Source organism: Microtus pennsylvanicus, chromosome 11 (genome assembly GCF_037038515.1).
Source record: "Microtus pennsylvanicus isolate mMicPen1 chromosome 11, mMicPen1.hap1, whole genome shotgun sequence".
In the NCBI taxonomy this organism is placed as follows: domain Eukaryota; kingdom Metazoa; phylum Chordata; class Mammalia; order Rodentia; family Cricetidae; genus Microtus; species Microtus pennsylvanicus.
The window spans coordinates 10,743,584-10,757,636 of NC_134589.1; the positions used below are offsets into that span (position 1 = coordinate 10,743,584).

Sequence of the window (14,053 nt, forward strand, 5' to 3'; positions counted from 1 at the left end):
TCTGCCTCCTGAGTGCTGGGATTAAAGCAAACGTCACCCACACCTGCACACCTGGCTTAGATCCAGTCTTGTTTTTCTGTTTCTCACTCTTTTTAAACAAGTCGGGAGGGATGGTTAAGATGTTATACAAGAAGCCAAGAGCTGTTCTAGGTGCAGCCCAGCACACACACACACACACATACACACACACACACCACAGGAAAGGCGCACAGAGAGACTCTAGTATGCCCAAGGAAATCTGTCCAAGATATAAAATGGATTATTTTTATTAAATAGATAAAGGGCTTCCTTGGCACCATCCACACACCTTTGCCCTTAGGATAAGACATGACCATGGAGAACAAGTCACTGTACCAAATGCTACAAATTCCCACTCTGAGCGTCCTCATTCTCCGGTGTCAGCTCCCTGGTTCTGCAGATTCCAGTGGGCTGCCCTCCCGAGGCTTGGGCCTTGCCCGTGGCAGCCGGCACATCCTTGCATAGACAGCAGCCACATGTGGTCACCTGGAGGAGCTGCGTTCTTTGCTCACACAGTCATCCTGTGAGGTAGTGTCCCCATTTCCCACCATGCTGCACGTCCTCCTCTTCTTCCTGCGGTGTGTGGTCCCATCACCTTCAGATCCAGACTCACACTGGACAAAGGGAAAGAAAAAACAATTTAGGGCTGGGGGATGGTTCTGTGGGCAAAGGTTCTTGATGCTGAACTTCATCCCTGGGGCTCACATGGAAGGAGAGAATCAACTACAAGTCATTTTCTGCCCTCCACATCTGTACTACGGCAAACGCTTCTATGCAGAGGCACACGCATAATAAATCAATATAATATTAGAAGCTAGAGAGACAGCTCAGTGGCCAAGAGCACTGCCTGCTCTTCTAAAGGACAAAATTCACTGTGAGGTTTGTATACAGAGAAGCAATGTTCAGATAGCAAATATATCTCTGTAGAAAGGTATTTCAAACCATAATGTTTATTTTTATTTTTTATTTATTTATTTATTTATTTATTTATTTTTGGTTTTTCGAGACAGGGTTTCTCTGTGGCTTTGGAGCCTGTCCTAAAACTAGCTCTTGTAGACCAGGCTGGCCTCGAACTCACAGAGTTCCGCCTGCCTCTGCCTCCCGAGTGCTGGGATTAAAGGCATGCGCCACCACCGCCCGGCCAAACCATAATGTTTAAATAAAAAAGCAGGGTGTGGAGGGCTGGAGAGATGGCTCAGTGGTTAAGAGCATTGCCTGCTCTTCCAAAGGTCCTGAATTCAATTCCTGGCAACCACATGGTGGCTCACAACTATCTGGAATGAGGTCTGGTGCCCTCTTCTGGCCTGTAGACATACACACAGACAGAATATTGTATACATAATAAGCATTTAAAAAAAAAGCAGGGTGTGGTGATGCATCTTTAATCCTATCACTCAGGAAGCTGGGGCAGGTGGATCTCTGTGGGTTCAAAACTAGCCTGGTTTACAGAGCGAGTTCTAGGACAACCACAGCCAGAATGAGACTGTCTCAAAAATAGAAAACAAAATAAAACAAATTCTAAAAACAAATCCAGCTCTCAGGAAGCAGAAGGGGGATGGCTGTGATTTTGAGGCCATTTGGTCTGCATAGTGAATTCTAAGAAAGCAGGGCTGCATAGAGAGACCCTGTCTCTCAAAAAACCAAAAAAGCCGGGTGTGGTGTTGCATGCCTTTAATCTCAGCACTTGAGAGGCAGTGCAGATGTTAGATGACTGTCAGGACAGTCAGAGTTACACAGAGAACCCTGTTCCTAAAAACAAAAAAACCAAAATACACCTGGATAAAAATCCCTCCTTTCCCTGAATTACTAGGCATTGAAGACAGAACCTTCCTAGGCTAGGCAAGTATCAGTGATGGTGACGGTGACATCAGTTAGGGCGTAGCACCAGTGTTAACTAAAGCAGGTTTGCCTGTTTCTGGGCTTCAGTTTTACCATCCATAGCGTCTAATGAAGGCTTTGTGGTCAGAACAAAGCTGGAAGCCCCGCTGTGTGCACCCCCCCCCCAGCACTCCCAGCACCTCTGCACAGATGGAGCTACAGGCCTGTGAAGCTGGGAAAGGGTGCAGTTGCAGGAATGGCTGTGTGTGAGAATCCTGTGCTCCACTCCCCCTGCCCGGGGCAGCCGAGGGCCTCACCTCTGAATCCGTGTCGGAGGAGCTGGAACTGGAAGAGCTGGAGGAGTCGCTGGAGCTGTCAGAAGCGATGCCTGTGGACTCTTGGAGGTCAACAGCGTCGGCCAGGACTGCCAGCTCAGGGTGCTCCTGCTTCAAGATCCTGAAGGGCAAGAGGTAGTTCTCAGGGCTGTGACAGTTGGTGGCCACACCCACTCAAAATGACAGCCTCAAAGTGGAGGACTCCATTGCTTGCAGCACCTGGAAACCCCTAGTGCATCAGCGGGAGTGGCTCCCAGAGACACAACTGGGCTAGGACAGACCACGTGGGCTGCCCACATTCGCTGAAGGAAAACTACATTCTAGTGCTACACGCCTGAAGGAGCACCAGCCACACACACACACCTCTGGAGGCCGAGTTTCCTGGCAGAGGGGGAGGTCCTTAGAGAACTCCCTGGAGAGAAACAGCTCCTTTCCTACTTTCCTCCCTAAGTCTTTTCTAGCTGATCTGTTTTCTTTCTTTTAAAGTCTTTCCTTCCCACAGCACGGTGCTAGTGAAGGGGGTGGGGCTGGTTATATTATACTAGAAAGAGCAGGAATAATTAGGTTTATAAGAAATAAGACGTCACACAAGAGAGCCCACCCCCGTCACTTGGAAGAGAGACTGAGCTGACGCTAAGAGCAGCAGCCCTCCCCAGCAGCAACCTAATCTGACATCCACTGTGACCAGCAACAAAGGACCTGCGTATGCAGAGGCCTTGGAGTGGCCTGCAGGGCAGAGCGAGAGGGCCTCATGCCCCAGAATCCAGGGGAATAGAAGCCACCACCCTTGCTGGCCTCTCAGCAGGGAGGCAGAGCACTGAGCAAGCCAGAATCCCTCTCTTACCCCGAGAGCTGGTCCCTCCAGGTCAGGGTTGGGACACAGTGGCACGGGGTGGCTGGGGGTGGCTTGCACTGCCGCTGCCCGTGCTGTATCTGTTCTGTGGATAAACAGAGGAGCTAAGTCTCCAGGGCAGTTGCCTCACAAGAACTGAAGGTAGTAAGTTCAAATGAATATGTTTCTGGGGGAAAATAAAGAAAACCTCAACAAAGACTTTTTTTGGTGCTAATGCTAGTTTTTATTTTTAAAAAATAACAAACCAAAAAAAAAAAAGAATAAGAAAAAGGAAGAAAACAGAGTGAAAACAAAAGAGAAACAATCCCAACTGTGACTACGGCCAAACATGCAGAGCTGCTCCCTGCCACCTGGAGGCTACAGACACCCTGACAGCTGGCCCTGACCTTGGGCCCTCTCTACCACAGGTTCCAAGGCCCAGCTACTCCCAAGCACGGTACTGCAGCAGACAACGCTCCCCTTTCCATCTCTGGGGAAGGAACTGGAACAAAGCAAAAGAAAGGAAAGGTTTCTCACCTGTACCACTTCCTTGACAACTTTGGCCTCCCTCTTACCGTCTTGTGCCACACAACAGGGAAGTTGGTACTGCTGGCGAAGTTCTGGGTGATGGCAATGGTGGTGTCAAGATTGAGAACAACATGCCACCAGCCCCCTGGAAATCCAACAAATAAATAATTCAGTAGGGATCAGCCCTGCTGCTCCTGACCAAGAGACCGCAGGTGACCTGGTGTCTGACTCTGCACAGCCATGCCCTCACTTTCTCTACTGTTTACGGCTGCTTTCCTGTTAGAAGGCACAGCTGGGCGCTGGTGACAGACTGTCTGCCTCAAATGTGTTGACTCCTGGTCACCGAAAGCTGCGACTAACACTGTAAAGGCAGAAGTTTTAGGAGAACCCCTAGCCCTTAAATATTTTCACTTCTGGAAACTTCATCTATCGAAATGTAGCTCTGGCTGGCTGGGATTTTCCAACTTAGCCCAGCCAATTCTGCACTCTAGCAAAAGCCACAAAAAGCAGGCAGAGCCTGGGACTCAACTTAGGGAGAGCAGGTAACAGGGTCTCGGCCCATGGAATGTGAAGACAGATGCACTTCCTTTAACTTAGAATCCTAACCCTATCATCACAGCGGGCACGTATGACAGGAAAGGATTTCTGTCTCATTCTATAATTTTACCCCAAAATAAGAACTCAGTGCAATTACAAAATACAGTCAGAGCTGTGAAGAACAGCTTCTTCTGGCTCATCTGTACCTGGTACAAAGACAGTCTCTCCTGGTTTCTGTAATATCTCCAGGGGTTTGAATTCTGGCGGCCAGGTTGGAAGCTGTGTTCGTGGATAAATAACATTAAACCAGGTAATGGCTTCATCTTGTTGGTTCCCCCCTTCTTCTCGGGTCACCTTGATGAGTTCTCGGGGAGTGCTTGTTGGGAACAGGCACCAACGCTTGTGGCCCTGCACTAAGGCATTCCAGGCACTGGTTCCCAGAGGGTCAATGTGAATCCCAGTTCCAGAACGTGGTGGCCCCATCACAAACCACCTACAGGATGGAAACATGGAGAAGACATGAAGGGTACCTGAAATGTACTTGGCATGAAAGTAAAGTCTCTATGGTACTCCATCACACATTATGCTGTATTTACTTCAGAGACTACAAATTCTGGTGCGCAGCATTAAATAAAGTGTATACGGACTGATGTCTAACAGGAAAAAGAAAAATCACTGATAGAAATTTTTGCTGGACATTTTTATTTTATTTTATTTTTATTTATTTTTTTTTTTTTTTGGTTTTTCGAGACAGGGTTTCTCTGTGGTTTTGGAGCCTGTCCTGGAACTAGCTCTTGTAGACCAGGCTGGTCTCGAACTCACAGAGATCCACCTGCCTCTGCCTCCCGAGTGCTGGGATTAAAGGCGTGCGCCACCACCGCCCGGCTTGCTGGACATTTTTAAAAAGACAGGTTATTACCAGTAAGCATAGACTCTTAAAAAAAAAAAGAAAAAGAAAAAGACAGGTTATCTATCAGCTGGCTGTGGTAGCCCAAGCTTTTAACCCCAACACTCTGGAGAAGCAGGTGGATCTGTCAATTTAAGGCCTGCCAGGGCTACAGAGCAAGACCGCCTCCAAAACCTCAAACCTAGCTGGGCCTAGTGGCTTTTGTTTTGTTTTTCCAAGACAGGGTTTCTCTGTGTATCCCTGGCTGTTCTGGAACTTGCTCTCTGTAGATCAGGCTGGCCTCCAACTCAGAAATCTGCCTGACTCTGCCTCCCCAGTGCTGGGATTAAAGGCGTGCGCCACCACTGCCTAGCTTGGGCCTAGCGTCTCTAATCCCAACACTCCAGAGGCAGAGGCAGGTGATCTGAGTTGGAGGCATGCCTGGTCTACATAACGAGTTCCAGAACAACCAGAGCTACATAGTGAGACTATGTCTCAAAGAAAACAAACAAAAACTCTCTGGAACCCGCACTATAGTGGAGAGAACAGGCTCCTCTGAAGGCTACATGCATGCTGTGGCACATGTGCCCCTCAATAAATAATAAAATATAGCTGGGTGTGGTGTTGAACATATTTAATCCCAGCACTAGGGAGACAGAGGCGGGCAGGATCTCTGTGAGTTTGAGGTCAGCCTGGTCTACATAGGAAATTCCAGGATAGGCAGAAATATACAGTGAGACCCCCCAAAAAAACAAAAATATAAATTACAGTAAATCACACTTGCAAAAATATAAGTAAAATTTTTTATTAAGCAATTGCCTCAGCCGGGTGGCGGCGGCAGCGCACGCCTTTGATCCCAGCACTGAGGCAGAAGCAGGCAAGAAGCAGGCGGAACTCTGTGCGTTCAAGGTCAGCCTGGTCTACAGAGTTCCAGGACTGTCAGAGATACACAGAGAAACCCTGTCTTGAAAAACAAAAATAAGTAAAAAAAATAAAATAAAAAGGCGGTCGTCACAATTGAATTCTACATTTAAATGCCCTGGGGCTGGACTGGAGGCTAGGAGCACTGACTCCTAGGTTTAATTAAACACCAAAGTTTAATTTAATTCTCTCTGCACCCACTCAGTGCAGTATGGTGGTGGCTCACAGTCATCCACCAGCCCCAGACGATCTGCCGCCCTCTGGTCTCCTCAGCACTGGTGCGCAGGCTTGCACTTAGGGGGGGAAAAGCGCTGGATGACTGGAGACTTAGAGGGCTGCAGCCAGGTGTCTGGGTGGCCCCCAGAGCAATGGAATTAGTCCTCCGAGCAGACCATAAAGGAACCACTCACTACTTTCACAGGTTAGAACGGGCTCTGCTACCCACCCTGCCTCGGGCTTTGGCACACTGGATACGGAACACTTTACCTGTACGGGGGCCTGCGCTTCTCGCCCGCGTACTGGAAAAGATCATCCGTGAAAAACTTGGGCACCTTGTAGTCTTCCAGAAGTTTCCTTCTCTTGGGGTGTTCGCCGTAGCTGCTGTCAAAGATGTAAAGGGGACTGTCGTCACGGGTGCTCTCCATGTACTCGATGTAGTATTTCATCTTCATCTTCACCGAGTAGCCGTCGTTATCCTCGCCGCACTTGAACTTCTGGTTCCGGTATTTCCTTTTGAGGCGCTCCAGAGTCCATTTCTCCTGCGCGGACCAGCCCTCCTGGGCATTCAGCAGAACCACGGGCTTGTAAGGCCTCTCGTAGCGCTCGACAAATTCCTCCACCGACAGCTGCACAGCATCAGCCCGCTCCACGTTATCCTGGAGGAAACAACAAAAGACCTGTCCCGTTAAAACACAGAACAAGTCCGGTGGCGGGGAAAGGTGTCCCACGGGGCCAATTAGCAACGACACACACCGGCAATGACAGGCATTAGCGATGACCGCGCCTCTGGCTCCTCCAGGGGGAGGGAGGCCCACGTGCGTGAGAGTGAGCACGTCGCACCCAGGGCCACCCCTTCGAGGGAGGGAAGGAAGGAGGGAGGAGGGGCAGGCTCGAAGCTCCCATTAATGAGCGAGCTGTGACAGCCCGGCTGCGGGAAGGGTCTGGGGACGAGTGGCCTTCGGGGAGCGGACAGCCGCTGCCCGGGAGGCCCCGCCCGGAGCCGCACACCGGCCGCCCCGCGCTCCGCTCACCGGCACGGCCGCAGGGCTCAGCGGGAAGCTCTCGTAGTAGTTGTGCCGGGTCCAGTCGATCGAGTCCTTGAGCTCGGGCCGCGCACTCCGCTTGGCCTCGCGGATGCGCTTCTTGCTCTTGTGGTTCATCCTGAGCGGGTCACCGTCTGGTTCCGCCACGACCGCGACGCGGCTCGCTTCCTGCCACCAAAAAGCGCCCTCTCCGGCCGGCGCGGCACCGAAACGCCCTTCGCTCCGGGCAAGGCGCCTTTAAAGTCGCCTTCCAGAAAATTCACTCCCCAGCCATCTCCGGAGCTCCCGGTTGGGCGAGCAGCGGCCGTCCTCCCCGCCCCACCGCCTCCAGGGGACGGCCATTGGCCTCCGCGCCCTGCGAGATCCGCCTTCACGCGCGCCGATTGGGCGCCATGTTGGGAAGGTCGACTTGCTGACGCCCTGCCCCGCCCCGCTGCGGCCTAAGCTCCACTTCCGGCTGCGCGTCGCTTCCCCGCCGTCCGCTTCCGGCCGGGCTCGCTGCCGCCGCAGCCGTCTGGGTTTCGTTTGGAGAGCGTCCAGCAGGCTCGTCTCGTCTCGCGGCCACGTGGCACGGCCCCACCGGCCCGGCGTTCCCGCGCGCCGAGCGCCCTCCACCGCTCCCTGACCTGGGGTGCCCCGATTCCCCTCCGTGCGAGCGCGGCCTCATGGCCGGGGCTCAGCGCTTTCGGTTCCGGGAGGAGTCAGGCCCTGGAGCCCATGGGGCCGTGCTGGAGGTCCGCGTCCCGCAGGTGCGTGCAGCGGCACTCACGTGGAAGCGCTCCCTGATGGCGGTGTAGGGAGTGAGGGATTTAGCAGCAGGTCTGGTATGGAGCTCGGTGAGGAATTAAAACGTGCTCCAGTGAGACATTGAGGGACCATGCTAGGACGGAGGCACCGAGTGTTTCTTCCAGGAAAGTGGCTTTCTTAGCCTGCGGTGCTAGCTTTGAGCTTTTTTGAAAAGCATTTACTACTATATCTTAACCCCACCACCCCACGCCTCTGAGTACTCTTGATTGAATCCAGCCGCTGTTAGGCAAGTCTCCATCACCCTTTTTGTTTTATTTTTGAGCTCAGGCAGACTTGACATTGAACCCCTGTTCCTCCTCCCCAGGATTGTAGGTGTGCGCCACCATACTCTTTTGTTCTGTTCTGGCTGTCAAACCCAAGACCTCATACGTGCTAGGCGAAAGTTGTACTTCTGAGCTCCTAAGTTATGGGTCCAGGGGTTCCTGTCTCCAACAGCACAATAAAATTTTTTGCATCTGCCGTGACTTGTTCCTCCGAGCTTATAGCTACCCTAGCTCCGAATATTGACTTTCCCCTGATAGTCGGGTTTACAAAGGCTTTTCAGGCTGTAATGTGAGCAGCTATCCCAGTAGGCGTTCCCGGCAGCAGTGGCAGCAGAAGGTGCCAACCTATCCTGTCACCTGTAGCAGCCTGCATTCTTGGCAGACGCTTCTGCCCAAGTGAAGTAAAGATTCTTTTGTTTTTGGTTTGTTGAGACAGAGTTTCTATGTGTAGCCCTGGCTGTCCTGGAACTCGCTCTGTAGAACAGGCTGCCTGATGGGACTAAAGGTAGGATGAAAGCCTCTGGGGCCGCCTCCTCCACCTCCACCTAGCGAAGCAGGTGTGCTTGACTGTACTACAGAAAAACATTTCAAGGCAAATCAGTATGAAGCAGAGTGGGCGGCTATTAACATTATAACCTGGATTTAAGTTTGGGGGTATATAGACGTTTAGGAAAAGGACACAATGCATAGGTACAGGCTTTACAAGTGCAGAAAGCTGCACTTAACTGTCTTATGCACATATGCCATATGCACAATTTCTTTTTTTCTTTTGTTTGTTTGTTTTTCTAGACAGGGTTTCGCTGTAGCTATCAAGCCTGTCCTGAAACTAGCTTTTGTAGATCAGGCTGGCCTCGAACTCACAGAGATCCGCCTGCCTCTGCCTCCGGAGTGCAGTGCTGGGATTACTGCCCAGCCATTTGCACGATTTTGTAGCTTCTGAAGCTAAATTTAAGGGATTTCTAAGAAACTTTTCTTTTAGTAAATAAGATCACAGGATGGGGGCTGGAGAGACAGAGGTCCAGAGTTCAGTTCCCAGCAACCACATGGTGGCTCCCAACCATCCCTTGTAGGATTTGATGCCCCTCTTCTGGCATAAAGGTGTACATGCAGATGGAGCACTCATACATAAATAAATAAACCTTTTTTTTAGAAAAAGTCCCAGGGTGAAATTAGTGAGGTGCATTGGACAGGAAGGATTACAGTGATGTCAAAACCATGTGCTACAAGAGTCAAAGGAATCTTTAATTATACTCGGTCTAAGGGTGTTGACATGTTTATAACCTTGTTCGTGAAACTCTCAGAAAGTTGCTGATTACAACTGGAAAAGCTGTGAGGTTATATTCAAAAGACAGACTTAGCTGGGCAGTAGCGCACACCTTTAATCCCAGCACTCGGGAGGCAGAAGCAGGTGGATCTCTATGAGTTCAGGGCTAGCCTGGTCTACAGAGCGAGTTCCAGGACATGCTCCAAAAGCTATAGCAAAAACCTGTCTTGAAAAACAAAAAACAAAACAAAAAAACATGACAGATTTATTTTCACTCCAAGGAGTTCCTCTATTTTAATTTTTTCTGGCTGTGGCTGTCCTGGAATTGACCAGGCTGGTATTGAACTCACAGAGATCTGCCTGCCTCTAATTCCTGAGGTGCTAGGATTAAAGGTGTGTGCCACCACCACACCCTGCTGGTTCTTGTTTGCTGTTTTAACATTTGGGTTTGAAATATCTCTATAAAGAACATTGTTCCTCTGAAACTTCACAGTGAATTTTGTTAGTTGTACTGATATTTGACCCTTACCCAATGAGAGACTTCAGCCAGACTCTGAGATGAGATCTTTACTTTCCCATGTCTTCTTGATTTTCCCAGTCTGTCCTGCCTCAGTAGTTCAGTGTTAGAAAGAAAGACAGCATAAAAGGCAAACCAAGACAGAACTTGATTCCTGTGGCTTCCTAGTGACTGAGTCAGGGTCGTACACTTCTCTTCGGCTATTTTTTTGTAGCTCACTATGCACCTCTGGCTGGCCTGGAACTACCAGCGACCTGCCCACTCATGCCTTTCAAGTGGATTAAAGCCATGCGCCACCATACCCTGCTTCATTTTTTAAAAAAAGATTTAGCTTTTGCTGGGCATAGTAGCCCATGCCCTTAATCCCTTCTTTAATCCCAGCATTCAAGAGGCAGAGGCAAGAGAATCACTGGGAGTTTGAGGCCAGTGTAGTCTGCATAGCCAATTCCAGGACATCCAGGGCTACATACCGATTATGTCTCAGAAAATGAAGATCAGGAGATTCGCATTCCGACCTGCTGAATCATCTAGCTACCCCTATTTTTTAACCCTGTAACTTCATTTATGTATATATGTATGTGCATATACATATGTATTTTATTTTTTATGTGCATTGGTGCCTGACCTTGGAGTTGCAGACAGTTGTGAGCTACCATGTGGGTGCTGGGAACTGAACCCTGGTTTTCTGGAAAAGCAATCTTCCCAACCCCTATTTATTATTGTTGTTATTTTGGCCTTCCTGTCTAGTGCTGGAGTGAACACTGTCCCATCACAACCATCCATGCACTGTTCCTGAATGGACCTGATTCCTGTACAGCTTTGATAGTTTTTGTCATTCTCTGTCACCCTAACAGGGGCACCCGTCTCCAGAAGACAGGCCAGCTTTGATTTCTGTTGCTAATATGCAGTGCTTTGTGTGTGGCATTGAAAATTATTACCCTATGGAGATCATACGTGCAGTTGAGACGGAAGCCCTGACAAGGAGGTCATGTAAAATCAAATAGCTGGATCTGGAGTTTGAGCCTGGGGTGGGGTGTTTGGGGATGGTGGTGGGGGAGACTCAATTCAGAGGCCCTTTCCCTTTTTGATAAATGTTCCCCAGATTCTAGTTTTTTTGATTGCTTTAGGAGTTTCGATTTTTTTTTTCCAGACAGAGTCTAGAAGTCTAGCCCTGATGGCTTTTGATTTGCTATGTAGATAAGGCTGGCCTTGAACTTATAATAATGTTCCTTCTTCCTCCTGTGTGATAGAATTACAGCTGGGAACCACATCCTGAATAATTCTAGTTCTTTCCAAAGACTATCTTTCTGTCTTTAGCTCCACATATACCTCCTTTTGTGAGACATCTTCCTAAGACTGCAGGGCTTGTCATTAGCGTCCAAGTCATCCTTTACTTGAAAATCTCCCAGAAAATAGAGATGAAGGATAGGGCTTGTCCAACATCATCTTCTTGTACTTAGAATTTGTAAATTTCTGTGGCCAGGAGATGCACAGGTCAGTAAACCTCCAACCTCCCCCTCAGAGCTGTGCCTAGATCAGACCAGAGGCACTTTTCTGGGCAACCCGTCTTCATGTGTTACACCCTTACTTCACCTTGCTTTATTATTGTTATCATTTATTCATTCATTCATTCATTCATTCATTCATTTAATACTTACTGGTTTTTCAGACAGGATTTCTCAGTAGCTATGGAGCCTCTCTTGGAACTTGCTCTGTAGACCAGGCTGGCCTAGAACTCAAGAGATCCATCTGCCTGTGCTAGAATTAAAGGTGTGCACTACCACCACCCGGCTGTAGTAGCATTATTACCAACCAAAATTACCTATTCTTTGCCCATCATTGTCCAGTATATAGTTATGTACAGTGTATACTCTAGCCCTTAACTGTTTGAAGTCTCAGTTTAAATGCTTGTGGAGGGGCTGAACAGATGACTCGGGTAGAGTACTTGCTGCTCTTACAGAGGACCTAGTTTTAGTTCCCAGCACCCACATGGAAGCTTAGCCATGTTTAACTCTAGTTCCAGGGGCTCCAACACCCTCTTCTGGTTTTAGAGGCACTAGGCATGCAAGTGGTGCATATACATACATGTATGCAAAATACTCATGCACATAAAACGCTTGAGGAGCTGGCAGTATCGTCCACAAAGCCCTTGGTTACTCAGGATTGAGGCCAGCCTAGAAATAGTTTCAGAACTAGTACACGACCATGTGTGTGTCAGGACTGACAGTGCATAAAGTATTCATATGGAAATTTTCTTTATAGGTCTTGCACGTCCAATATGGGATGTATGTTTGGCCCTGTGCTGTAGTCCTGGCCCAATACTTGTGGTTTCACAGAAGATCTCTGCCAGGCAAAGCTGTCTTAGAGGTAACAGGACCCAGTAAGTTTCCACATGTGAGCTATTAGTATTTATGTATTTTTATATCAGGTAGCTTGGCTGGCTTTGAAATTCCAAATTAGTAAAATCTTCACATTTCCAATTAAAAACAAGTATTGAGTTGGAGAGGTGGCTCAGCCATTAAAGAGCATTGGCTTCAATTAAGAGGTCCTAGGTTCAATTCCCAGCAACCACATGGTGGCTCATAACCATCTAAGTGATCTGGTGTCCTCTGACATGTAGGCAGAACACTGTACATTCTTTGGCAGTGTGGCACACACCTTTAATCCCAGCACTTGGAAAGCCGAGATACACGGAGAAATCCTTTCTCAAAAAAAAAAAAATAGATCTGGATACTTAGCTATAAAAGCAATAGCAGTTAGCGGCACAACTGGCTATTCAATCCACCTATCTGTCCGTTGTTCCAGATCCCATTTCCAAGACAGGACAAACCTGTATTGCAATTATTTTTGCAATATGGAAGCAACATCCTTTGATTTAAGCAGGCAAATGTGCCACTTCTCAGCAAATCAACCTTTAAGTCCAGAGTGCTGCTTGTTGCCAGAGGCAGTGTTGCCAGCCTTTAGTTCCAGCCCTGGGAGCAGGCAGGCCAAAGTTCAAAGCCAGCCAGGGAGCATAGACTGTCTCATTTTGAGTCCCAAATTTTATTTCCATTATTTAGATTGGAGCTGGAGTGAGTCTTCCAGGGATTCTGGCTGCTAAGTGTGGTGCTGAAGTCATACTATCTGACAGCTCAGAGCTGCCCCACTGTCTGGAGATCTGCCGACAAAGCTGTCAACTCAATGACCTGTCATACGTTCAAGTTGTAGGGCTGACATGGGGCCACATAACCAAGGACCTGTTGTCTTTACCACCACAAGACATCATCCTTGCATCTGATGTGTTCTTTGAACCAGAAGGTAAGCTTAATCTGCAAAAAAAGACCTAGCACGCACATGTTGCATAAAACTCACTGCTGTTCCCCCCACCCCAGATTTTGAAAGCATTTTAGCCACAGTGTACTTTCTGATGCAGAGGAACCCCAAAGCTCAATTTTGGTCTACCTATCAGGTCAGGAGGTGAGTATGGACAGCTTCAATTTGCTAATTTTCTTAATGATAATCAAAATGCATTAAACAGAAAAAGCATGAATCACTAAAAAAATTTATTTCCTTTCAGTGCTGACTGGTCACTTGAAGACTTGCTCTACAAGTGGGATATGAAATGTGTCCATGTTCCTCTGGAGTCATTTGATGCAGACAAGGAAGCTCTAGCGGAGTCTGCCCTCCCAGGAAGGCATACTGTTGAAATGCTGGTTGTCTCCTTACGGAAGAACAGCTTCTGAGTTGTACCTCTAGCTGTTCGGGACAGTGTCAAGACTCAATACACCTGGCATTAAGATGAGCCATCTGCCTGAGATGTTATGCACAAGATACACTCACAGGCAACAACTTTTTAACAAATTAAAACACTTGAAAAAGGACTTGGATTACTCTCAATCATTAACCAGGACACACTCTGGGTCAAGACACCATTTTAAGACCTCAAGATGCTACTGAAAGTGTTGGGTTTAGGTTCATCTAGCATTCTCCTCGTGAGAGAAATGGTATTCCAACATTGTACCCTTACACTGTTAAAAGGCCGTTAACAAAGTAATGCATTGCATAGGTCTTTAGATTAAACCGAGG

General features: G+C 48.4%; 2 protein-coding genes across 6 annotated transcripts; one reads left to right on the forward strand and one right to left on the reverse strand.

Annotated features, from left to right (window-relative positions):
- Positions 1-250: 250 nt before the first annotated feature.
- On the reverse strand, positions 251-7,549 carry Jmjd6 (jumonji domain containing 6, arginine demethylase and lysine hydroxylase). Of its 3 annotated transcripts, none has more exons than XR_012912250.1 (7): positions 7,126-7,549; positions 6,362-6,750; positions 4,275-4,561; positions 3,541-3,676; positions 3,016-3,109; positions 2,154-2,292; positions 251-632 (listed from the first exon to the last, which is right to left on the reverse strand). XR_012912250.1 is itself a non-coding variant. In XM_075990189.1 (7 exons), the coding sequence occupies exons 1-7, from the start codon at positions 7,252-7,254 to the stop codon at positions 501-503; spliced, it is 1,263 nt and encodes a 420-aa protein (XP_075846304.1). In that variant the 5' UTR covers positions 7,255-7,538; the 3' UTR covers positions 251-500. The 3 variants fall into 3 exon arrangements, 2 of the variants coding, with proteins under 2 accessions (XP_075846304.1, XP_075846303.1); XM_075990189.1 differs by having other exon boundaries at positions 3,016-3,104; positions 3,579-3,676; positions 7,126-7,538; XM_075990188.1 differs by lacking the exon at positions 3,016-3,109 and having other exon boundaries at positions 7,126-7,530.
- A 40-nt stretch (positions 7,550-7,589) lies between these two features.
- Mettl23 (methyltransferase 23, arginine) lies at positions 7,590-13,848 on the forward strand. 3 transcript variants are annotated; one of them, XM_075990195.1, is made up of 5 exons: positions 7,590-7,886; positions 12,251-12,382; positions 13,048-13,285; positions 13,360-13,444; positions 13,545-13,848. In XM_075990195.1, the coding sequence occupies exons 1-5, from the start codon at positions 7,803-7,805 to the stop codon at positions 13,708-13,710; spliced, it is 705 nt and encodes a 234-aa protein (XP_075846310.1). In that variant the 5' UTR covers positions 7,590-7,802; the 3' UTR covers positions 13,711-13,848. The 3 variants fall into 3 exon arrangements, with proteins under 3 accessions (XP_075846310.1, XP_075846311.1, XP_075846309.1); XM_075990196.1 differs by having other exon boundaries at positions 7,591-7,886; positions 12,251-12,355; XM_075990194.1 differs by lacking the exon at positions 12,251-12,382 and having other exon boundaries at positions 7,654-7,886.
- The last annotated feature ends 205 nt before the right edge of the window (positions 13,849-14,053 follow it).

What these genes read in the sequence shown, in the direction of transcription:
- Jmjd6 (XM_075990189.1), bottom strand. Translation starts at nt 7,254, where the DNA reads ATGAACCACAAGAGCAAGAAGCGCATCCGCGAGGCCAAGCGGAGTGCG. An exon ending in TGAGCCCTGCGGCCGTGCCG is followed by an intron (nt 6,751 to 7,125) that starts GTGAGCGGAGCG and finishes TGTTTCCTCCAG; the next exon opens with GATAACGTGGAGCGGGCTGA. An exon ending in CTGTTGTGTGGCACAAGACG is followed by an intron (nt 3,105 to 3,578) that starts GTAAGAGGGAGG and finishes TCCACAGAACAG; the next exon opens with ATACAGCACGGGCAGCGGCA.
- Mettl23 (XM_075990195.1), top strand. Translation starts at nt 7,803, where the DNA reads ATGGCCGGGGCTCAGCGCTTTCGGTTCCGGGAGGAGTCAGGCCCTGGA. An exon ending in TGTGTTCTTTGAACCAGAAG is followed by an intron (nt 13,286 to 13,359) that starts GTAAGCTTAATC and finishes CCCCCACCCCAG; the next exon opens with ATTTTGAAAGCATTTTAGCC. An exon ending in TCTACCTATCAGGTCAGGAG is followed by an intron (nt 13,445 to 13,544) that starts GTGAGTATGGAC and finishes ATTTCCTTTCAG; the next exon opens with TGCTGACTGGTCACTTGAAG.